Source organism: Pelodiscus sinensis, chromosome 1 (genome assembly GCF_052426305.1).
Source record: "Pelodiscus sinensis isolate ZL-2025 chromosome 1, ASM5242630v1, whole genome shotgun sequence".
Taxonomy (NCBI): Eukaryota; Metazoa; Chordata; order Testudines; family Trionychidae; genus Pelodiscus; species Pelodiscus sinensis.
The window spans coordinates 51,483,271-51,508,729 of record NC_143052.1 but is presented as its reverse complement, the minus strand read 5'-3'; the positions used below and the strand labels follow the sequence as shown (position 1 = coordinate 51,508,729).

General features: G+C 43.3%; 1 protein-coding gene across 7 annotated transcripts in view; it reads right to left on the bottom strand.

The window, feature by feature from the left end:
* The window catches only part of IMMP2L (inner mitochondrial membrane peptidase subunit 2), a 779,606-nt gene that overhangs the window by 729,633 nt on the left and 24,514 nt on the right, over positions 1-25,459 (bottom strand). For 2 of the 7 annotated variants that reach the window (XM_075929730.2, XM_075929739.2), the window contains exons 2-3: positions 15,632-15,769; positions 2,083-2,186 (exon numbers count right to left, since the gene is read on the bottom strand). In XM_075929730.2, coding sequence (XP_075785845.2) covers positions 2,083-2,186; positions 15,632-15,766 — 239 coding nt within the window. In that variant the 5' untranslated portion in view covers positions 15,767-15,769. Of the gene's footprint in view, positions 1-2,082; positions 2,187-15,631; positions 15,770-22,722; positions 22,816-22,935; positions 23,245-25,459 lie in introns of those variants that run through there. The other 5 variants (XM_075929733.2, XM_075929728.2, XM_075929769.2 and 2 more) reach the window with 5 other exon arrangements.

Here is a 25,459-nt window from a genome sequence, read left to right as displayed (position 1 = left end):
ATGCAAGAATAAACTAGTAAAATTACTCAGACTGCACATGTTTTGACCAATGAATCAAATAACCATAGACAGGGAATCAAGATGAATAAGATAAAGAAATTAACCCAGTTACTCAATAAAAGACTCATGTACCAGAAGTTAAGTTTCTTGAATGAATAAACACGTGCCTGCATAATCTCTCCACTGGGGTACTACAGCATACAATGCTCACCACATCATATTGCTATATTCAGACTTTAAAACGTATGATATATTGGCCCAAGTCACAAAATTTGGATCCAAACTTCTCCAAAGTTTGAAGGAAGTAGGGAAAGCCAGTGTACTTACTTTAATTCAATTTCTAATGAACCCATATAATAAGATTCTCTAAATTAAGGAATGACATACAAAGTATCCTTTAATATCTCTACATAAGAAAACTATACTGAATCTTCTTAAATTTCATCTCTTTTTTTCCCTTTGTGCTCATAGTGGCCTTTTAACATACTATTCTTTGCTTTTTGTACACTTCCCAAGAGAAAAGGAAAAAACTCAGTACAGCTGCATGGCTATTATGTGACCTCTTCCACATGGGTGGATATTCTTTCCATCACCAGCTAAGAGGAAACAACCCTGTCAAACAGAAGACAAAAGAGTAATGAGGACATAAATGTATAACCCAGCATGTAAAAGGCTGGTAACAAGAAGGTTTCAAAAACAGGGCATCTGGGTGACAAAGTGAAAGTAATCCATGTGGATGGATCAGATGATAACAAGGAATCTTTGAAAACATAAATGACGATGCAACCATGTTATTCCACTTTGTGCCTGGTTACACTCACTGACCTTCTTGTTCAGTCCAGTAATTACTAACCAGATTTACTAATGTATTTAACGTAATCTCTAGGATTGACTGGGGCACAAGTATGTACACACACGCAGAAACTAATTCTATGCAGTCAGTCAATAAACTGGCCTGAATTTGGAGGCCCTCCATTAAGTGTAAGGTGTCTCAAATATGAATAATATACCATTTATTCAAAGCATTTAGAAAAATCTGCCAGAAAAACCCATATGAGAAGCAGAAAAATAAATCAGAAATAATCTTACAAAAGAACAATGTGCTTTAGAACAGATTTTTTTATATATTTACTGTAACCATTCATAGTAAAATGTATATATTAATTTCTACTTCAGTAGACAGGTAGCCATAACAACATGGTCTATTAAAACAGTTGTATAATACATAGGGAACATAGGGAAATTAGTTTTAAAGTCAAGTTCAGTTGCAGTCTATATTCTGTGCATTTTACTTATAAAACTAAAAACCTTAAGCTTAAACCATCCAAGCATATACTATGAGAATGTATTATATCATTGTGTCAGTTATGCACACTTTGACATTCCATTACATTAAAACTGAAATGGAGTTTTTGTCCTTTAATGGTCTTGAAGATTTTTAACAGAGAAACAGTGCCACCCTTTGGCTTGATAGATAGGCCTCCATGTTCTAATTCATAACTTGTTTTTTTTAATAAAGTTGTCCTTTAAAAAGAAGTCTAATTTTTGTGATCTTACTTAAATTTAAATGTGGGAGTCTGATTTTTCCAGCAAAAATATTACTATATGTTAAACAGTTAAAAAAGGGGGGGGGGGAGGAGAGGCTTCTCTTGAATTAAATATACTCATAAAGCAACATAAATTCAAAGATATGCTGTCTTCACACGCCCCATTAATCCATGTATTTTTATCTACTCTATTCAAATCCATAATTATCATTCAACTGATCACTGTACTTGATTAGAAATCTCAAATACCTTACTGTGTTATATTTTTTTCCTTGCCCATTCTTGTAAAAATCTATATAACACAGTTCTTGACATTTTTCTCCTTTGAAGCAAATGATAATGAACCCTTTGAAGAGCTCTTAAATGTTGAAAATTTACAATAATAATGCATTTGTTGTTCATACTATCTATTTTCTGTATAGTTTCACTACCAACATACATAAATATATCATGGCATTATACATAAAATCTATTACAATGCAAATGGTTCAAGATGGACATAAATATGTAAAGAAATGTATTTGAAATTACTTACACTAATGACACAATGTCTCCACGTTGCACTTCATAGTTCCTAATACTCCAATGGTTTAAGAGCACTACATCAGATACTTGTCTTCCCCCTGGATTCAAGGAAGGCTAAGGAAAGAGGAAAACAGTTTTATGTTAAAAGTAAGAAACTCAACATTCCACCTAAGTCTCCTCAGATCCTGATCCTTTCCCATTTCATCTGTGCACCAAATCCTAATCCTACTCAAATGAATGAAATTTTTTGGCCATTGGCTTTATGGAACCATAATCTAAACCACCACTGAGAAAAGTATGTTCAATGGAGCCTACTTATATTAGGTGCTGATCTAGTTAAACAACATACATTTATAGTAAAAGTACAATATACAACATGAACATTGTTATTCAACTGAAATTCTCCATACTACTATTAGCATACAACAGAAATCAAGAATGTAGCTTATGGACACAAGACAAAAATGGATTTAGGTAAGTATAAGTCACATCAACAAGAATGAAGATCATGCACAGACAACACAGAGAGCAGTATAAGAACGGGCCATAAAACAGTCATTTAAGATACGTCAGCTACTACTAAAGATGATTTCATTTTTAATTGCAAGTTTAAACTCCCAGGACCAAATTTTCACTGGTGCATATCGGCACAACTCCAATGTAAGTCAATTAACTTGGCCATAACGTTTAGAAATGCCAAGTATAAACATAGCTATTTAGCAAACTGTATGTTCAGTAATCACCAGTTAAGGAAAATCAGTTTATTACAACTATATTTCAGTGGACAACCAATTTTTTAAAATGTTATTTCCCACTTATAATAAAATAAAATAATAATAAATAAATAATAATAATACATTCAATTTATACAGTGTCTTTCATCAAAGAATTGATATATTTACATAGCTTTTTCTTTGCAAATGATTAACAAATTAGATTGATGCCACTGAAATTCAAGCATCTCTGGACAGGGGGGTAGCAACCAATGAATTCGTAACATCCTGCATGATGGTGAAGAGAAAAGACACTGAAGCAATGACAAAAACACAAACCCCTAATCAAATTAAAGTGCCATAGAATTTCTGATGTCTTGTGTAGAATGGACAGTCTTTTTTAAAATGTCCTTTTACAAGAGGGGCCTCTGAACTTTATTGGGAATGTTCCAGTTGGCAAGATCCTGTGTGCTGCAGTCTAGCCTCAGAGACTACAACTCTCATGATGCCTTGTGGAAAGAGTGAGTGCAAAGAGAGCAGGCTCCATTTGGAGTGAGAGGCAAGAGGATTCAGGTTGCTCATGTGGCGCTCCATCCATACCATGAGCTGCTGCTAGGAAACCAAAAGATGCTGTAGTTCGGATAGAGCGGGAAGCTTCAAAAGTGGTTGACAGCTTCACTGGAGCCAAGGGAGAGACTACTGCGGTGCCTATACTCTAGAGCTGACTGAGGTGGGTCTTCAGTGTAGGAACTGAGTAACCCGCACTCTTGTTTAGGAAAGTACCTGCAAGGGAAGGAGCATAGCAGAGAAATTGTCTGAAGAGAAGCTAAGTGATCTTCCCGTCGAACCAGGAGCCAGAGGTGCTGACATTTGGTGAAGCCAACTGCAGTCTTCAGAGACTGTGCAGCATGTTACCTTGGCTGGGTTGCTGGTCTGATGTACAAAACCAACACAGTGTTTCTCCATCTTCAAATTTTCAATCACTGCCATGCAAGCACCTAAGACTCTGAAATCTGGAGGTGGGTGGAGTAAATGGGGGCAATGTAAATGCCAGTTAGATATATTTAATGTATTACTGTATACTATATTTGTTAATTGATTTTATTCAACTGCCTGGTGGATTTAAATTAGTAGTGACATGTAATCTCAGTCAGTTATACTGTTTCTTTAAGACGTTTAGTAAAGGTGTGTTAACACTATCAAAGTATATTGGATGTTTATTATTTATAATTGTATTTTTGAGTTAGATCTATGCCACTTATTCTAGTATTCTTAAGAATTAATAAGTTTTTTGCTTGAGGTTCCCAAGGCATGCCATTGAATGCATACAGAAGTCAGCCAGATGGAAGCTCGAACAGTTTCAAATTCCTTAAAGCGAGTGCATCAGAGGGAAAGATTCCCACAATGCACTGCCAGGTACTCATCTACCTAAGGGTTAGTCTATATGGAGACTTAGTGCACAGAAAAAAAAAAGTCTAAATCTGCAGCACACTGGCCTAATGTGCACTAAGTCACCATGTGGATCCTGCTGCCATGCATTAAAAGTTCAAAGTGCCCTTTGACATACTATGTTTGAAACATTTACACCCTAGTTTGCCACACACTAACACTTTGTCTAAACTATAGCTGTACCAATGAAGCTACATCACAGTAAGATCTCTTGCATAAATGTAGCCTTGTAGGTAATAAGTTAGTTAGTTATAATGAATGTATGTTATACTACAGTTTTGATTATCTTTTAAGAGACTTAAACACAAGGGCTACGTCTAAACTGGCATGATTTTCCGCAAATGCTTTTAACGGAAAAACTTTTCCGTTAAAAGCATTTGCGGAAAAGAGCGTCTAGATTGGCACGGACGCTTCTCCGCAAAAGTGCTTTTTGCGGAAAAGCGTCTGTGCCAATCTAGACGCGGTTTTGCGCAAGAAAGCCCTGATCGCCATTTTCGCTATCAGGGCTTTTTTGCGCAAAACAATACCGCGTTGTCTACACTGGCCCTCTTGCTCAAAAGCATTTGCGCAAGAGAGCTTTTGCCCAAACGGGAGCAGCATAGTATTTCCGCAAGAACACTGACAATCTTACATGAGATTGTCAGTGTTCTTGTGGATATTCAAGCAGCCAGTGTAGACACCTGGCAAGTTTTTCTACAAAATCAGTTGCTTTTGCAGAAAAACTTGCCAGTCTAGACGCAGCCAAGATGTAGGCCTCACATAGGCATAAAGCAGTTTGTTAACTTACGTCCAGTTCTGTTTGATGTTAGCACATTCTGATGTTAATGTGAAACAATGGAATATTGTAATGCATAGTGATGTCGGTATTATGTAAAGCCTTGTAAAAGACAGAAAGAAGTTTAATGGTGAAAGATTCTGTAACTCTGTTAAAGTGAAGTACCTTTTGCTCGATGCTACAATTATGTAAATGTATTGTTTGGGTGAATAAGACAGAGAATGTTTTAGGAGAGATAAGTGTGAAGGCCACTGCATGCCCAGATAGTCAGAGGAGTGACCGGAGACTCTGAGGCACCAAATAATTATTGACTAAAGCACACTGAAGATGCAGACTGGAGCGGGGTAGACTGATGAACCCTGAAGTTAGTGGCAAGCACCCCTTAGTAGGAAACGGATAACACGTTTCGCCAGAAAACAACATTCAGGAATATACGGATATCAGATGACTGTAACAACAACTTCCAGATAAACATATGTTGCAGAAAGTCTGATTGTGATGCTGAGTGACTGATTAAGGCTAAGGATGTTAACTATCGATTAATTTACCAGTAGATTATTCAATAGGCAATTCCATATTCCTCCTTTGAAATGTACGAGCCCCAGTGGGGGCTCTTGTGCATTTCAAAGTGGCAGCACATGCATGGAACCGAGGGGTAGCAGAGGACTCAAGAGTCCCCCACTGACCCCGGGCTCCATGCTGCGCTGCGGCTTTGAAATGCTGCACATTTCCCCAGAATCCGAGGTCAGCTGGAGAGTCCCCAGGTCAGCCCAGGCTTCACAGTACCTCTCTGAAACACTGCCTCGGCATTTCAAAGGAGCTGCACCACAAGGCTGAGCCGGAGATCAGCTGTGTGGCACTGTTCTTTAAATTCTGCTTCTGCATTTCAAAGGGGCAGCCCTGCACAGCTGAGCCCAGTCCAGTTATTCCTCTTCACAAGCAGGAGTTATTTCAAAATAAGCCCATTATTTCAAAATAACAGGCTTGGTAGTGTGGATGCTCACCTTATTATTTCAAAATATGGGGAGTTGTGTAGTAGAGATGCCTTCAGAGGATGTTTTTCCACCCTGCTGAGTGACAGAAGTTTTGCTGATATAAATGGTTGGCATGTAACATAGCCTTATGTAATATAGCCTAAGACAAGTCTTCATGTGGAGAAACACAAAAGGGCTGGAGGATGGATTCAGTGCAGCTGGAATTTGAAACCTTGGCTCCAAAAGTAGATACATTTCACACCTTATGCTGAGACAGCTTTCAAAAGACTGTCAGCATTCATCAGAAATCACAAAACCTTGTTTCTGTGAGCTAAGTAAGCATTATCTTCATTTTACAGATGGCAATTCTAATGCATGGAAACGTAAACTGATCCACCCAAGGACAAATAGCAAGTTAGTAACATAGTTGCAGCCTACCAGTTGCAGCCCTGTTTTCTGTTCTGAAGATTAGTGACAATATACACATATTTAAATACGTGCAGATATATTAAAATCATTATATTCCACAGCATTGTAAACTTTATGCAGAGTCTAAAAAGGATACTGTTTTAAAAATGTACTACTGACATGGTTTGTTTAGATCAGTGGTCCCTGCCATGGCGCCCACCAGGCCATTTCTGTGCACCCACCAAGTGATCGGGGCTGGCCCCGCCTCTGGGCGCGCGGTGCAAGGGTTGTGCTGTCCCCTGGGCATGTGACGTATGGGCAGCACCGGCCCCGGGCGCACAGCACGTGGGCAGCCCCATCCCCATGTGCACGAGCTGTGCCGGCCCCAGGCACGTGGCTCAGGAGCAGCGCCGGCCCCGGGCACGCAGCGCATGGGCACTGGCGGTTCCAGGGCGCATGGCTCAGGAGCGGCGCCGGCCCCAGACACGCAGTGCATGGGCAGTGGTAGCCCCGCCCTCGGGTGCAAGGCACATGGGCTGTTCCGGCCCCGGGCACGCAGCGTATGAGTGGCGCCAGCCCCAGGCGGGTGGCGTATGGGCAGCCCCACCATAGGCTTGTGGCACAGGAGCAGTTGTGGCCCCGGGAGCGTGGCACATGGGTGGTGCCGGCACCGGGCGCACAGCGTATGGGTGGCCCCGCCCCCGGGCGCATGTGCAGCCCCGCCCCTAGTGCATGTGTGGCCCTGCCCCGGGTGCCCAGCGCATGAGCAGCCCCGCCCCCGGGCACCCAGCAGCCCCAAAAGGTTGGGGACCACTGGTTTAGATGCAAAGACTTGGTGCCCAATTCGTTATTAGATGTTTTAATATTTACATCCAAGGGATAGGCTCAAATTTAGGATAACTTCCTTTTCTTCTTTTGTACAACAGCATCTTGAAATAATTAAGTGACACCTTACTGAGACACAGAGAAACAATTTTCCAGGGCCAGGTCTACACTAGACTCAGAAGCTCAGTTTAAAGGTGCAACTCCAGCTACACAGAATACATAGAGTTGGATTACCTTAAACCGAGCTTGGTGCTGTCCCTTCAGCGGGAGGCCAACAGGAGCAAACAAACACTCCCATCAGCTTCCCTTACTCCTTGCAAGAACAGCAGTACCAGCCACCAGCAGGGGTGCCCTCTGAGTTCAATTTAATAAATCTTAAATAGAGTCGCTAAATCAAACTCTGAAAGATTGATCGCATCAGCATCGATCTTCTGGGGAGTAAAGATAAAGTCTTACAAAAGAAGGGAGGAAAACATGAAGGAGAAGACTTTCATTTTATGTTACCAATTACTGTCTCCTACATCTTCTGGAAGAAAGTATAAACTATGCTGTCTTTCCCAAACACTGACACCATGTAGAAAAGTGTGTTTATAACTTACACATCATGCTTTTTTATTAGCAGGAAAACCCCAAGTTTTAAAAAATTACATCACAAATATACCTCCTGCTACTTCTGAAAGAGGGTTAACAAATGGGCCTATAAATGCTGTTATTTTTAGGGGGGAAATCCAAGAATGTTGTTCATATATCTAGTCTATAGAATGTGCTCTAGTTTCTTCAAGCTCCTGGCTTCATAGCTCAGTGCAAACGGGACACATAAATCTTAATTTAGAACAAGAGTGCAGAAGTCACGCAGCACTTTGATTCTCCAATTACTAACTTTCTAATGCTAAAAGCTTGTAAATTGAGGTCCCAGTCATATAATGGGAGCCTCACTGGACACAATGTTCCATAAGTAAGAGGAAAACAATACATCCATTAATGATAAATAATGATTAACTTGATACTTGTTATGCTGCTAATGGACATCTAAAAGTCTAGGCTTATTTGCTTATAGTCTGAAAAAAGGATGCAGGCACAGGAATGTAGTCATGGGAATCATAATATTACATAATAATGTAAGGGGAAAATTGCCATAGAATAAGTAGTTACTAAAGGTACATTGCTTAATGGATTATAATATTCAAAAATATTTGCTACTGAAGTGTTTACAGTGGAAGGTGCATTCTGTCAGAGGTTATTCATCATCAAACTAAATTCCTGGTATAGTACATTCAATTGTTTGTTGCTGAAATAGCAGATAAAATTGCAAGCTCATTTTGTAATCCCACATTTCAAAGCAACTAATTTGGATATATGAATCCTTACATTCATTAACCATCAGGGGTTCCTTTTTCCTCATCATTTGGAAAAAACATGATGAATCCACTGAAGTATAAGCAAACTTTAATGTGTGAGACAGAAAGCATTGTAAGTCAACAAGAGAAGCCATGAACAGATATAAAGACTGAAAATGAAAGTGCATTTATTACGACAGTAATACTATAAGCATATAATCAACATTACAAGAAAAATTCCAAGATCCAAAGCACTAAATTGGCATCCCAGCTGTTTTGTCACATATATTCAATGCTATAAATCAACACTAATCCATTTGAAGTCCTTTATTAATAGCGCTATGTTAGATGAGCACATAAAACTCTGATGGTCTAAGAAACAAAGGTCACATATAGGAAATTAAAAGAAAAAAAAGACAAGTAATGAAGCAATAAAGTGTGATAAATTTAAATGGTACATTAGTTTATAGTTTAGTGGTAAATACTCATAAAGAGGAGACTAAGCAGAAGAAAGGTTTGAGCCAAGTGGTTCTCAACAATGTGAAAATGCAAAATCACCAAGAAACAATTGTGTGTGTGTGAAGTTTGCTATAATTATTGAGAATAAATTAGGGATGTCAACTGATGTGCACTAACGGCTGTGATTAATGCAGGGAAGGATTACAGCGTTAATTTTTTGAACATATTAATCTCAGGCATTAATGCTGTGCTGTCCCTTTGAAGCGGACAGCGCACTAGGAAACGGGGATCAGCTGGAGTCCCCAGTTGATCCCCAGCTCCTAATGTGCTGCCCCTTAGAGGTGCCAGAGGAGCACTTCCAAAGGGCAGCGCTGCATGGAGCCCGGGGTCAGCTGGGGACTCTAGCTGACCCCGGGCTCCTGCAGTGCTGCCACTTGGAAATGCCACCACTGCATTTCAAAGGGGCAGTGCACACGATTAATCTCGATTACATTTTTTAATCGTGCAACTAATCTCAATTAATTCTTTTAATTGGTTGATAGCCCTAGAAAAAAAAATCACAAAGTACTGGTTATCTTGAGGATGTCCTTGTAGTATATTTGTCAGAGTATCAAAAAAGTTACAACCTTTAGTGATTATGGAGCAATATTACACATTCTGGGTTCAAAACAAAAACAAAAAGCAGGAAATCTGAAAAGAAAAAAAGCCCTATTCCTTGCTTCTTGTCAGAACTTTTAATTTCAAACTCAGCAGGAGCCAGAATAATGAGTGCAAAAAGCCAGCTAAGAGTCTAAGCAGTCTAGTATAAATCAAATCTTGGAGATCAGACACTCAGAGCTTAAAGTCAACACAATCATACACCAAACAGAAGCATACTATTCATGAATAAGGTTACATGCTGACTGAACTTCACTTTTCCTCCTATCCTATAGCTTTCAAATGCATTCATCATAAATCATTTTCTGGAGTGCAAGATAAAGAAATGGTATTCTAAACCAGTGACTTATACTTTACCTGCCTTAAGCTCTGCAGTGAAAGAGGTATTTTTTTAAATAATGTATCTGCTAAACAGTGGTCTAATTTGGATTTAATGAATCTTCACAAAAACAGAAATGAGTATTTAATTATAAATGTTTAAAATTAGCTAAGGTTTGCAGTGTTCTGAAAAAATGACATGATGCAAGAGTGAGAGATATTTATACAGCATAGAATTATGCGCTTTGCGTATTCAAACTTAGCTTATACAAAAAGATAATGAGTAGAACATCTAGTTATACAAAAAGGTGGCTCTTACACCATCTCTCCGGTTGTCTATTTTTTGTCCATCTGGTGCCAAACTGGTCTCTGGTGTAACCTTGAGCCTTTCTTCTGCCTTAGGTTACACTGTTCCACTGGGCTCATCCCTTCAAATCAACACTAAACCAACATTCCAGCACAACACTAGAATGTATGGTATTTTTGGTGATGCTGCCTTTCAGAAGATGTAAATCTGAAGTCTTGAATCAATGGCTTACAAACATTATCATAAGTTTTTCAGCTACTGGACAAAAGCAGACCAAGCCAAAACTTGAAGTTGGTTAGTGGGAAATGTCAACATTTTGAAAATTGGTAAACCAAGTATTTTTGAAGATTCCTATGAAATGGAAGTTACATGAAATTTGTGTTTCAGAAACACTGACACTTTAAAAGTGAAATCTGCTCCCCAAGACTCTGGCATCTGGTAATTGAAATTGACAATAATGGGCCTCAGTAAAATTGACAAGAATCACCAGGTGCCAGAGTTTCTGAAATCTATGCCTTCAGGGCAGCCCTACGATGTTATGAGAATCTGGAATCCTGGTCTGTCAGGCCCAGCCCAGTGCCAGTCAGCATGGTGGGAAGCCCAAAGCCATGAACTGTTCAGGCTCCTTAGTAGCCCACTAGGTGAGATAAGAAACCTGCCAGATTTCCAGGGGAAACGTGATTTGTTGAAAGTCTTGTTGAGCCCAAAACATTTCAAGTACTATGAACCAGCATTTTCCAACAGTCAACAAAGAATTAAAAAGAAAGTCTAGGAGACACAGCATGCTGGAGAGAGAGAGGGGAAAAAAAAACGGTGACATGCAAGCCTGCTTTCCCAACCCTAGCTGGCTAAAAGACAGACTGATCCTGGGATTCCTTCACAAGGGTTATTCTTGGACTCACTGTTCATGTTATATATGGCTAGATGCTGTGTGATATATATGACATTTCTCCTTTCCTGAAGCATCTGAAGGTGGGAGAAACGGTCTTCTTTCTCTTCCCACTTTCTTAGCTGCTAGGGAAGGGGATAGGAGATGGTAAGTTTCTTATCCCATCTTTTCCTTTGTTTAAGTTGAGGGAAGTTACGTTGCTTAAGGGTATGAAAAAGTCAACGCCTGAGCAATATAAGTTACATTAACTTTAAGTGGTGTCTACACTCACTATGCTGGTGGGAAACACTCTTCAACCAACATAGATTCTACCATTCATTGATGTGGAGTAATTATGGCAAGAAAGGAGTACTCTTCCATCAGCAGAGTGAGTCTTCATGAGACACGCTACAGCTATGCAGCTGCACCGACGCAAAGCTGGTCTACCTTATTGTGCGTCATCCTTTACAATAATTTATATTTAAGCTTGCATACATAAAACAGGATCCTGGTCTTATTTAGTCTTTTCCCAAATGCACATACTTTTAGCTCCTCATGTCTAGCCCCTCTTCTCTTAAATTCTACTTCTGGACTCTGTATGCTAGTTCAAGCAAACTTATCCCTAATTCAGAAGTCTCATGATCCTCCTTCAGGGGTATGTTTGTGAGTTAAAGCACATTTCTTCACTCTCGTTCCAAAGTTTCATAGTCTTGTTTCTTCAGCTAGTTCAAGAACATTTCTTCCTCATTCAGGAGCCCCACATTCCTCCATAGGACCTATGTGCTAATTTCAAGCTCCATGCAGCCTTAACCAGGATCCCCTCACTGGTCCATTTGTAATTCCATCATTTTCCTTCTAGGCTGGCACAAGTCAGGAGGCTGTCCACTGCTAGTATTTATCACATTTTCTCATACAACTTGTATCTAATTTAATCATTTTATGTAACACAGACATATACTGCTCTTTCCTAGAACTTATCCTGTTGGCTGGAAGAGAAGGAAGGCCGAGCCCCACACTATACCAAAAGGCTCCAGGTTCTGGGCCCTTAAAGAAACAGCAGCTTGGGTTTTCTCCAAAATTACTTCCTCTCTCGCTCTCTTAGCATCTGCCTCTGCTCATCCCAGGATCTTCATACATTCCAGAAGTCCAGGATCTTTAAAGAGCCACACCATGAAATCAAGAGTTGGTTAATGTCTAGAGCCTATTACCTTGAAGTAGGCAGAGAAGACAGTCCCCTTGCTAGACTAACGTAACTTTCACTGGACTGGGGGATTACACAATCAGAGCAAGATAAATACTATAACTACACACATTTGGAATACGGTTATCAGAATGCAATGAAGCAACAGACAGAGTCACAGACACAACCATACACTAAAACCCCAATTATAATATCACTTACCCAATAAATAAAGTATTAGCATGATTTCATGCCATCTGGTTTCTAGCTTATGAAGATAAGAACAAACAAACAGAGTGTCAAGCCAATGGGTCCATCTAGCCCAGTATTCTGTAGTCCAACAGTGGCCAATGTAACCAGTTGGATATGACCCATCTCCCTTTTTCCCCACTGCTAGCTAGCTGACCATACCCCTCGGTTTTCCCCTTTTCCTTGACCCTGGACCTGTTAGCTACAGTTTGTTAGGTGTCAAGCAAAACAATTTATGTTAGGTTTTTTACTATGGATTCTTGTTACTCAAGGCCATGAGTCGAACTTTGGCTACAAACTATAATCATGCTTAATGTATGCTTATGAATATACATGTAGTCTATGGAATGAGTGTGAAGGAGGAATACCCAATCAAAGGCAGTTTAGGATCTGTAACCTTTCAAGGCAAACAAAGATCCTGTAAAGTGTATAAATCAACTGATGAGCGGCCAGGAAAAGCTCCCCCCCATCCACCCTTGGACAAGGTGTAACAGCACAACAGAAACCTGGGACTGGGCCAGAGAAAGTAAAGTCTCCTGCAGATCTGAAGGGTTCTCCCAAGGAAACTCATGACCAAGTGTCCAGGAAGCTGAAACCTGGCCAGCACTCCAGACACCAGCGAAATAGAAAGTAATCTACAACACACTTGAAGCTTGCCTCCAAACTGCCAGCATGAAAGGGGGGGAGGTGGACAGGGGTGTCTGTGTGACCTTTGTTTTCTACCAGCCCTGTGCTTTTGGGAGCCAGGGAGTGACATTCATGGAAAACCATCCCCCTCCCTCAGGCCTCTGCTAGAATCAAAAAGACAAGGCAATGAAAAAACGGGAGAAAACATACCTAAACTGCTTCAGACAAGGGTGATACAATTAAGGAAACACTCCAGCCTCATTTGCATTAAAGATGGATCAGAGGGACATCTCATTAGCATACAGAATGGAGAGCAGCTCTTCCAAGGCAGGAACCGCAGTGCACTATGGGACACCGAAAGCAGAGAAGCACTGCCTGATGGGAAATCCCTGCTCCAGATGCTAATGAACCCAGGCCTGTTCACACCCAAATTAGTCGTTATCAGACCAATTCTAGTAACGATCCTATGACATGCAAAATACTGAAATTGCCTAGTTGCATTGTGAGCTCGTTCAAGGAACATCACCCATAACCAGGGGTGATCAGTCTCTATTGTCTCTTCTCTTTGAACTATCCATCCCTATAAAAACACCTATCATTGCCCCAAGAAAAACTGTTCTGATACCTGGATTTAAACTGCATCAGTTCCATTGAGACTTTTTCATCTCCTGTCTGATCGTGCTGGGGGCTCTGTTCTGCTTGTCTCCTGCCCTCTGGACCCCCACCTACCATCACCACCTGGGAACCCCGATCAGTGCCAGATCCATGGAGTGGTGAGGTCTGTCTCGGTCTCTCTCTCTCTCTCCCCGCCCCCCCATCCACTATCTCTCTAAGCAAAGCCTCCTGGCCCCGCCCTATGTAAACTGTTATATTGTTACCTAACATTTGTAATCACTTTCAATTTAGATTTAATATTGTAACTTTTTGATATCTATTCACTACTCAGAAATAAATATCTTTCATTGTTAAGCTGGTTGCTTCTCTCTCTCTCTTCCTCTTTTGCTCACTCTTCTTTAAGGGGTGTTGTTTTGGCTTCCCCATTCGCTCTGCAACCACGTTTCTTGTACCCAAGCTAAAGATCCCTGTAGTGCCCAAAATCCCGTGGGGTTTGCTCATTGTGTGGTTTACCAGTGAATGACTGTGGTGTGAAAGTGGGGGTTGCTGAACCTGGGGGCTTATGAGGATGGCAGCTTAAAGTGCTGTTTAATCCAGCCCACGGAGTCCAAAGGCACATGAGGGTGCAGTGTGGCATTGCTGTGAAACCCAGCCAGCTGAGTCCAGGGACATATGAGGGGGTCAGCTTGTGAGTGCTGATTACCCAGTCCTCTCAGACGTGCTCTGGTAGTGGGTGTGAGTGTCTGTGTGTGTTACTAAGGTGGGAAGAATCCCATCCTGAGGAACCTAGTTCCTGCAGAAGAGCTCCAGTGGGAGGGGGAAATTGGCAGCAGGAAGAATTCAGCTCCAAATGAGAGCACAAGTAAGCACAAGCAGCACACCGATAGAATGGTTAACCTTTCCCCAGTGCCATAAAAGTAACCCTGATAAATGAGCATACCCCAGAGTACTGGACAAATCTGGTAACACCTTACTCTTAAGAATCCGTACTAATAAACAATCCCAAAAGCAGTACTGCTCCAGCCCACCTTTGTTTGTTCCTCAGCAGATCTGAGGAAGTGCAACAGCTAATGTCAGGTGTTTTAGAGAGAGTGAACAAAACAGCCAATCATCACCCATCGCTTGTTGTCCATTCCCAGCTTCTGGTGTTTAGAGGCTAGGGACACCCAGGGCATAGTGTTGCATTGCTGACTATGCTGGCAATGCTGACCAGTGATAGGCCTATTCTCCATGAATTTATCTAATTCTCTTTTTTAAATCCCATTTATAATTTTGGCCTGATCTGCTGGCAATGAGTTCCATAGTTTCTTTATTGTGATGTTACCTGTTCATGAGTGACGAGTAATACTTGTTTGATAATAGTACTAACTCTTCAAATTCAAGTGTTCAATGTTTTAAATAGAATATTACAAAAATAAACTCACCCTTCTCCACAGACCGCATATTCCACACCGAAATTTTTACTATAACAACATGACCATGTCTGAATTTGTCAAAAATTGAACAAGGTCTATTGTTGAAAGAATACCTTTTTGTGTTCCTTGGCATTATAATATTTTGAGAAGTTTTACTCCGAAGAGCCTTTGCTTGCCATGCTACAGAATATTCACGTAACATATCAGAAAGCAGACAACTCCACAAAATAAGGCCCTGGCCATATATTTAATTTTATTACACAATTTCAAGGGGTAAAAGAAAAATCCTCCCTTTAAAACTGGCTTATCAGTTATTTAAAATGGAGACACAAGCCTTGCTAATCACACAGATTTAATTAAACAGTAAATAAAAGTTTTGTTACCTGCATTGATGCTCCTTCCACTCTTGCTACACAGGCCACTCTGTCTAGAAAAGTCACTGTCACGGGAACAGCAACAAAGAAGCCTTTAAAAAAGGCTTTAAGATATCTCTTCCCCAAGCCTTGAGCCTGTGCCATAATCTGAAATGATGAAGAAAGAAAATAGAAACACTGTAAAAACAAGTCTTAAACAATAGCAAAGTTGGTCTTTATAATCAAGCAATGAACACTCACTAATAAATTAACGACAACCTGTCAATGCTCATCAGCATCTGCTATGAAAAGACGAATGCATATAACAGAAAGAAAAGTTAGAAACCTGTAATGATTATAACAGACGTTATATATTTGCTGGTATAGACAAACGAAGTTTGATCTTCGGCATTTTCGCATTTACCTTTTATCTAACTTAACTATTTTATGTGGCCTTTACTATTAGAAGCAAGTTTGATATAATGAGTAATAGTTAAGCCATTTGTTTAATGGAACTTTAACAATGACATAGCTAGATAAAACCCGGCTATATATACCTGTAGCAAAAAGCTGATCAACTATAAGGAAACAATACACTGGAACATAATGAATCAGAGCACAATGTGAGTATTCCCAAATTATTTTCCCTGACATTATGAAATCTATGGCTAAGAAGAGAAACACTTTATCCATATGAAAGATGTCATTCATTTTGTGACACAAGACATATAAAAAGTTCGTCTATCACTCTTCCACTTTCACACAGTAACACATGCACACAAGACTGTGAAGCAAACACCATTGCAATTGTTTCAGACATCAGTCCCAATGCAGCAAGTGTTGACATATAGACTGTTTCAACTCACCACTTCATATCCAAGTCATCCTCATAATTCTATAATCTCTCTCATCCTCATAATTCTATAATCCACCAGTCTCTCTCATCCTCATAATTCTATAATCCACCATTCCACACAACACAGATTGGTCAGTGCATCTTCCTTGTCTGGCAGCGTAACCAAATCACCTCAGCCTTTCAATCCATACAATAAATACACTTTTCCACCATATTAAATTAAGGCTTCCTGTCTTAAACTTTCAACGCATTTCACAACCCTCCCTCTCCCTACTTATCCCCTATTCTTTTGATGTCCTCCCTGAATCCACCTTCCATTATACTGTCACTGTTTGTCTACTACTTCCACAAACATCTCCATACCTGGTTCTATCCCACTTTTCATGCTTTCCTGGAACTGATCTAAAAAACTACAGCTTTCTCCACTCGCAGAGTCTTTGAAAGCCACATCTACCATTATTAGGATGGCAATATTTCTCAAAGGGAAATAGGACACCCAGTGGTGCTGACCTGAGCCTCCCTCCCTTGTGCAAGCCGGGACTGGCAGCCCAGACCCACCATCCGGAGCATAGCATCACTGCTTGTCCCTTTACGCCCGGGGTTCCCAAACTGGGGGGCGTGCAGAAATTCCAGGGGGGGCATGAGGCGACCCAGCCCCTGGTCAACCTCCCCCCCTTCAAGTTTTGCTGCTATTTTTGTTTTTTGGACCCAGTCAGTTCCTTCCCCCCCCCCCCCTTTGCTCAACAAGTTTTGCTGGGGGTGGGGGGACATGAGGTTCTCTCAAAAAAAATCAAGAAGAGAGTGTCATGATTATAAGGGTTGGCCAGCAGCCTGGGGATTAAGGGGTTAATTACACCTAGCCAGGTGGAGTGACCAGTAGGAATGTAGGTGGGACTTTCAAACTGCGACAAAGGAATTGGGGTTTTTTCTTTTTCTCCTTTTGTCTCTCTGAGGGAGTCCTCTGCAGCTACAGAGAGGGACAAGCATGTCTCTCTCTCTCTCTCCAAGACACCATTCTTCATTTTCTGTAAGTAGGTAAAGTTTAGGTAGTTTTGTTAGGCTTTATTGTTTTAAGGGTTGGGTATGGGATCTGATATCTGGCACTGCTTAAGAGATGTTTGGCTTTTCTTTTTAACTAAGTTCTAGCCCATGGTATAATTCCTCCATGAGTATATTTTGTTTGCAGTGCCAGTGCAGACCAGGGAGACGGGGAGCAAAGCTTTGGAGCACGCCCGCAGCGGGACAGCCCAAGCACGCCCGGCTGTCCCGCTGCGGGCGTGCTCCAAAGCTTTGCTCCCCATCTCCCTGCGGACCAGGGAGACGAGGAGCAGCTTTTCTTGCCCCGGAGGACGGGGTCGGCGGACCACGGCGCATCTGGGCGTCCTGCCGCTCCCGTCCTCCGGGGCGAGAAAAGCCCCGTTCGTAACTGCGGATCCGACATATGTCGGATCCGCGTAACTCGGAGACTGCCTGTAGTTACAAGTGGCTGTAAAGAACCATTAGTACAGGGCCCTTCATGGCAGAGGGCTGATGGTGGGGGTGGTGTATGTGTGTGTGCAGGACACAGGGCAGGGCATTGCTAATGTGGGGGGTGGTGTGTAGGAGACTGGGTGTGGGAGGAAGTGCAGGAGTGAGGGACAGGGAGAAGACAGCTGACACTCCTACCTCCCCACCCACTCCCTGAGCTCCCCTTTCTCCCAATCCACTATCCTGAGATCCTCCTTACAAACACCCCTCAACCCTGACTACTGCACTCACTCCACATCTTCAGTCTCCTGTGCTGAGCCCCTAACAAGCCCCCACCTTGACTCTGTGCAAATCTTCCAGCAGAGTATATGTCAGATCTATTATTCCTGTTGACCTACTAAGGCTCACTGTAGATCCATTGGCATTTAGACATTTTGCAAGGAGGCAAAGCTGGCAAAGGGAACAGGAGTCAAAATACAGAATGCAGGGAGTAGAGTGAGACTAGGAAATTGGATTATCAAACTAAGGCGGCAAAGGAACCTAAAAAAACAGAGATAGTCAAGACAAGTTCCTAGTCTTGAATGTAAAGATGTGCTGTTGGAAGTTTGTTACTAACACATTATCACATTTTAAAACTAATGCGGATAAGGTAGTGCAGACTTTAACACACCGTAAATTGGTTGAGCTGAAGACTACACTATACCTAGCATTTACCTTGTCCAAGTAACACGTCAAAAATACAGTTTATCCACGAGGGTTTAAAACGGGATACAATTTCATCCCAATTTAGAAAAGCCCATTATCTCTTAACTCAACAGAGTTCCTTGCTCTCCATCATAAAGCAACATTTCCCCACCTCACTTTGCCCTACAAGCCTAGAAGTCCTGCCGGTCACTCTGTTCACGTCCTCCTAAAATGTGCTAAACACCCTGTGACCAAACAACCTTAATGCTACTTGGCAAGAGAGTGCAAAAAGATTACATGAATTTCCTGAGTCTGGTACCTATATTCTAGATCACAAAAAGAATGTCACGTGAGCTCTCAAATGAAAGTTGATGACACACTGGTCATCAATATCACTGAGAAACACATGTACGGATGTCGCATGAGGAGTTATCCATTTACACCGAATATATGTTCTTAAAGTCTGTGTCTGAGCGATTGATCACCAATAAAGGTGAAAAACAGATTTTCTGTCAGTCATGAGATATTTATCTATGTATCTGGTTGTGTACCTTAAGTCATCTTGTTCAAAATTAATCTCCTACGATTTATCTGAATTGAACACAGACAAAAGGACTCTAAGAATGTCAGAAAGAAACTAACAGGAAAAGAGAACCTTATATTGAGGTGTGTGGCAAAGGTTCGTTCTTCTATATTTGGAAGACAAAGATGACATAGTAGTATCCCTCACCTCGGAAGTAGATGGACAGCCAATTTACTTCATGAAAGCAGCTTTACAACCAGATGTAACTGGAATACTCCTAGGAGAATTCTGCACCAAAAAATTAAAAGTTCTGCACACCATATTTTGAAATTCTGCATGTTTTATTGCTCAATAACACAATAGAATTACATCAGTTTCAATTATTTTGGCAATTTATTTCAAAACAACTAAGAGTAAGTATTTCAATAACAATACAGATAACAAAAAAGACTCCCCTATCAGCAGAGAATTAAAGAAAATCCTCCAACAACCCACTTCCTGGTTCTCTGCAATACTTTTGTACAGCACCTCAATCTGTGTGTTATATATGGCAGCTAGGCACATCTTGAAGGAAAACTGTGCCCCTCCAGTTTCAAATACCCATACCCTCACCCCCCAGAGCACAACTACAGGGCTAGACTCCCAGCAACCACGCACCACAACAGCTCAGATTATCTCTCTCTCACACACACTCACCTCTCAGAATCAACCCCCACAGCTCAGAATTCCTATGCATCAGAGCCCAGCAGCTGGGTGTCTCACAACCCAGCCCAAGTACCTGCACCCCCAACCCTCAGAGCTCATGGACCCATAGAGAGAAAAAGCCTAACACTGGGTCCTGGTCGTGCATGGAGTTTGATGCATGCTTCTGTCTTCCTTCAGGATGTACTGGAAACCACAACTGCCCAGAACCCTCTAACTCAGGGCTACTCAACACGTGGCCTGCGGGTGGGAGCCAAAACAAAGAAGTAGTCAATATAATGGTCTTCTGTTGATATGCGTTTTAGTAGTTAAATTCCTGGACTGTAATTGCTCATTAAAAGTGCTGTCATATGGGTGGAAAAGAGGGTAAATATTGCATTTTATTAATATCAGCAGAACAGACTGTGTGTTGTGTACTCTTGCCTTAAACTTTGCATTCATGCCTGTCAGTGTGAAAAGCTATTTGCATATATATGGAACCACACTTAAGTCGCGGCCCTCGGCATGTGCTGTGAGCATCACTGTGACCCCCTGGACTTCCAAAGTTGAATAGCCCTGCTCCAGCTCATCCTCCCACAACCCTTTGACAGTGTCCTGTATTTGTGTGCAGCACCTATTCGGGGGTGGGGGGGGGGGGATAGAATTTTATGTAAAACATTAATTCTGTACAAATTCTGCATTGCACAGTAGCTCAGAATTCTCCCAGGAATAATGATCGAGAGACTTTTGGTGAGAAACTCCTTTGACAGGAGGTAAACCTGTTAGTCAAGTTTAGTCTCTAAACAACACACTGTGATTTTGCTTTATATTTATATGGAGGTTATTTAGCTGTAACTAGATTTTTCAATATGCTTGGTAACTTTATTCCATGCAGGAGCACTATGCCCTGAAACCTCAAATTTTCTTGCAAGCCACAGTTATTGCTCCACATATGCACCATGACTCTCCTCATGCTCCAAAGGAAGGATAAAAAGGTCAGTGAAGGAAGAGGATTGCAGCCATTCTCTCTGAGGGTCAAGAATGTGGGTGATCTAGATTAATCGGAGTGTGCTACCTTTCTGAACCTCAAGTTTTCCTTTATCAGGTGCTGATTTTCATCTGATAGTTTCATGCTATCAGCCTGAAGTCTTTTGCACTCTTCCATTAGTTTCCTTGTTTCAGTATCATTAAGAGAGACACCCTATGTGGTTTTGGCAACAGTCTACCCTGTTTAGATGTATTCAGGACTGGGAAAGATTTATTTGATTGCAAGTCTTCGGTTTATCATTTTCATTGGGCATTTCAAAACACACATCTCAGTTTATAATCCATTAGTTCAGTTGGTTTTGCCTCTTTCCACACTGCCTCCATGTCTGAAGTGTTTGGTGGTGCAAAGATTATCTGTAATAGGGGTGGCCAACCCGCAGCTCTTAAGCCGCATGCAGCTCTTTGATCAAAGAAATGCGGCTCTTGCTAGTTCTGAGCCATGTGCCCGGACTGCTCATGACTACTCTGCACAAAGACCCCAGCACCTGGAGGTAAAAGTGCATGGCTGCAGCAGCGGGTAAGAGCGAGGGACTGGAGTGCCTGGCTTTGGCGGAGAAGTGGGCGCATTGGTTGAGAGCAGGGGGCTGGGTGCCTGGTTCTGGGGGAGAGAAAGCGGATTGGATTACAGAATGGTGCTGGGGGGGCTGGCTCTGGGAGAGGGGTGGGTGCATTGAGTTGGAGCAGGGAGGCTGGGGGTGCCTGGGTCTGGGTGGGGAGGAGGGCACTGGGTTAGAGCAGGGGGGTTGAGAGTGCCTGGCTCTGGGGGAGAGGTGGATGCATTAGATTAGAGCAGGGGACTGGTATACCTGGCTCTGGGGGAAGAGAGGGGGATTGGATAAGAGAGGTGTGCTGGGGGTGCCTGGCTCTGGGGGAGAGTAGGTGGGGGGGGGGCTGTCTCTGGGGGAGGAGTTTTGGATTAGAGCAGGGAGTTCCTGGCTCTGGGGGGAGGAGGACTGGATTAGAGCTGGGAGGCTGGAGGTGCCTAGCTCTGGGGGAGGGGTGGGTGCATTGGGTTAGGAGTGGTGGAAGGGGGGGGGGGGGAACTGAAGCACCTTAAACTCAAAGTCTTCATGGATGCAGAATAAGGCAGCCGAACACAGATGTCATATTTAACTTTCCAGACAAAAAAAGAATCAGCGTGTACCTGGTTTACACTAGGTTTCTTTAAAGAAAATTCAAAGGCTATTGTTTGCCAGGCTAAAGCAATTATTCTGAGATATGAGTCACTCCCTTATGACAGGTTCAAAAACATTATTTGCAGCCTGGGACAGACCTGATTTTTAGAACTATAAAAAGCCATAATCTGCATAAATTAAAAAAAAAAAAAAAGGAAACCATACCAGAGATCAACAAGCTGGAGTGAAACAGGCCCTTCAAATTGTGCTAATTTACTTCTCAGGTCAGTTTAATTTTAAAAAACTCAGGGGACACAATAGGGCAGTCGTGTTAAATACGTGGTGGAGATGCTTGTGTTTAGTGAGAGCTATTACTGTATTTTCAAAGGAATTTTATGATTTGTAGGGACAACGTCTGCGAAGGGACCTTTGAAGTTGAGCTCGGTGGGCGGATCGAGCCCCGGGATCCGCGCCTGTTTAGCCAGAGTCCCTGCACGGCCACCTCGCCCGCCCACCGGCTGGGGAAGGGGCCGGTGAGAGGCACCACCTCGCTCGCTCGCCCGACCGCTGGCGCCTGCGGGGGAAGGGGCCGGCCAGGGGCGCGATCTCACTCGCTCGCTGGCGGCCGCGGGGCTCACGCCGGGGAGGGGAGGACGGCGCTGAGGTCCGGACCGAGCGGCCGCCGCCCCATTCCCCCCTCGACGCGCGCCTCCCCCCGTTTCCTGTAAAAATTAACTCAACCACTCACGGCGGCCACGCGCACTGCGATCAAACGCCAACCACACCTGTCCTCACCCCCCCCCCCCCCCCGGCACGAGGGCGGTAACGGAACCCAAGTGACGCATGCGCGCGTCCTCCTTTTCCTCCCTCCCTCCTCAGTGCGCAGCGGTGACTGGGTAATGCCTACTCGTAGTATAGATCGAAGTGCATGGAATCCTCAGCCTCACAGCGCGAGACTTACCTGGGACACCACTTACACTGCTTTGCAACTGCCTACTCACTTCGCCCCCATGCGGCTCAGGGGCAGCGGGCACCTTATGGCTGGGTGGAGTTAACCCTTGTTTTTGACTGGCTCCCAGCTCAGCCAATCACAAAGCCTGAGCACGGATTGGCTGAGGCTCAGCACGTGTGCCGGTTTCCCTAGTTTTCTAAGCCTGTAGTGCTGGCATTCTGAGCCATGCAAATGGGAGTTTATAGTTGAAGGCTATGTACAAAACAGAGTGTAGCACGAATACACTGACGTTACATTAGTCATCTAATTCATTTAGCGCAAAATCTGAGACCCCCCCAGGATCCCTCTCTACAACATTTATGCTGACTCTACATGGTGATTTTTCTGGGACTGTCCTGATTTCAAGGACTCTGTCCCAGTGAGCCAGTGACCCATCAAGTAGTGAAATGTCTTGAAAATCTCAGCTAGACATTTCACTATTGATGGGGACTTGGAAGAAACTGAGTCCATTGCTCCCAGTGCAGCAGCAGCAGGTTCTCCCTCCCCCCCTGCAGAGCATGTAGGCAGCTTCCATTGAGCTTTGCTGGCTGGGGCGGACTTCTGGTGGCACGCAGCTCTGGCCGCTCCACCATCCACTGCCTCACCACTGTGCACCGCAAGGACCCCTCCTTACCCACTGGGACTGCCTCTGTTGCTCAGGATCCAGTCTGGCCATGCAGCCTTCTCCTCCTCCACATGTGCAGGCAGCAGCTTGTTAGAGCGGCTGCTGTTGCCAGGAGGCCGAGGGGTGGCTAGGTCCGAGGCACCAAGTACCTCAGTACCCAGACCTCAGAGTTTTTTTAATTGCCGCCTGTGCCCCGCCTGAGGCCGCACAGGACTTGGCTGCGGCGCTGCCACCTGCACGCTGCTGCTCGCTCTCTCTCCTGTGTCCTCCCCAACCCAGCAGCACGATCAGGGGGGTTTCACACACAAACGGGAAGCCTGACCTGAGGCTGCAGCCCCATAGCTGAACTGGGATCCGCACTGCATGGGGAGGGGATTGAGCACCCTCTCCCTTCCCCCCTGCTGCGGGAACAACAAAGTGCTACCTGGAGGCTTTCCCTGCTGCAATAGAGTGCCTAGCCAGGTAAGCCTCTATGAGAGGTAGCAAGCAAGGGGAAAACAGCTGACGACGGGGGAGGGGAGGAGTGAGCCAACTTAAAAGCAGGTTCCCCAGTGCTGTCTCCACAGTACTGCCTGCCCCTGCTCCCGTTGCCTCTATCAGAAGCAGTGGGGGGGGGGGAGGGGCGCGGAGGGAGAGAGGGAATGCTATTCGTGGCAGGCCAAGGCTCACCGTGACCAGAGGCTGCTTAGGCAGCAGCCCCTGTTCATGGTGGCCTGGGCTGTCTTGCGACTCTTACTACATTTAAAAATGCAGAGCCATAGCACAGGTGACTCCCAGAGCCTGCACGAGCCAGGACTGCTGAGTCAGAGCTAGAGCCGGCTCCTGAACCTACCCTACTATGGCTCTGCAAAGCAGCACTTATTGACTAATCATGTAGTTGATACAAATTGTAACTACACAATTAGCCTGATAACCGCAATTTAACATCCTTACCTTGAACCTCATTCTCCTCTGTACCATCCCCTCCCCCTGTGGAGCTGGGATGCCAGAGGAGTGATGTATTTCAGTTGTGGGGGGGGGAAGCCTCATGTCAGAAAGGGTTGGGGGAGGCGGGAGGGTTGAAAGTTTTTTTGCTTCTCACTTGTGTGGTCCCCAGCTTATGTTTTTCTGAGGGGGAAGTGGCCCACCCCTGCCATGAGTAAAGAAACCAATAAAACCTTTTGTGTCGGTCATGAATAAATATTTTACTTTATTTAAAATGAAGTTTGATAAACTAACACAAGAAAGTTAACAATCTGTTTAATCATTTAAAATAAACCATTATCCTTAGCTTCAGCACTAGCAAAATGGCTCAAGCATAATTCTGTAATTAACAGTGAGTTTTCATTAGCAACTGGTGGTCCACGGAAAGGTTTACATTGAGCTAGGTGGTTCACAGGCCAAAAAATTTGAGAACCACTGAAATAGAGGCACCCCCAGCCTTTCCCCCTGATTTAATGCAATGCAAGTTAGATTAATGCATATTAATCCATGTAGTATAGTTGCATGGGAGGGTCCTTTGGGGGCCAAACCCATCTCTATTGGCAGAGGACAGTGGGAGGAGTTCTTGGAGGGGTCACACAACACCCTTTACTTCCAATTATATGTCCATCTTAACCCTAGATGTACCACCTCCAGAGTTGGCACTAGGGCTGATTGTACTTAAAGACAGGCCCAGAAGAGAAAAACAGAATTCCAGTTGTCATCACTTACAGTCCACAACTTAAACTCCTCCAATGCATTATCAACAATCTACAACCTATCCTGGAAAATGACCCCTCACTCTCACAGGCCTTGGGGAAAAGGCCATTCTTGCCTACAGACAACCAAACCTAACGTCAAACAAATTCTTTCCAGTAAGCACACAACACATCTCCCTCGAAATCATCC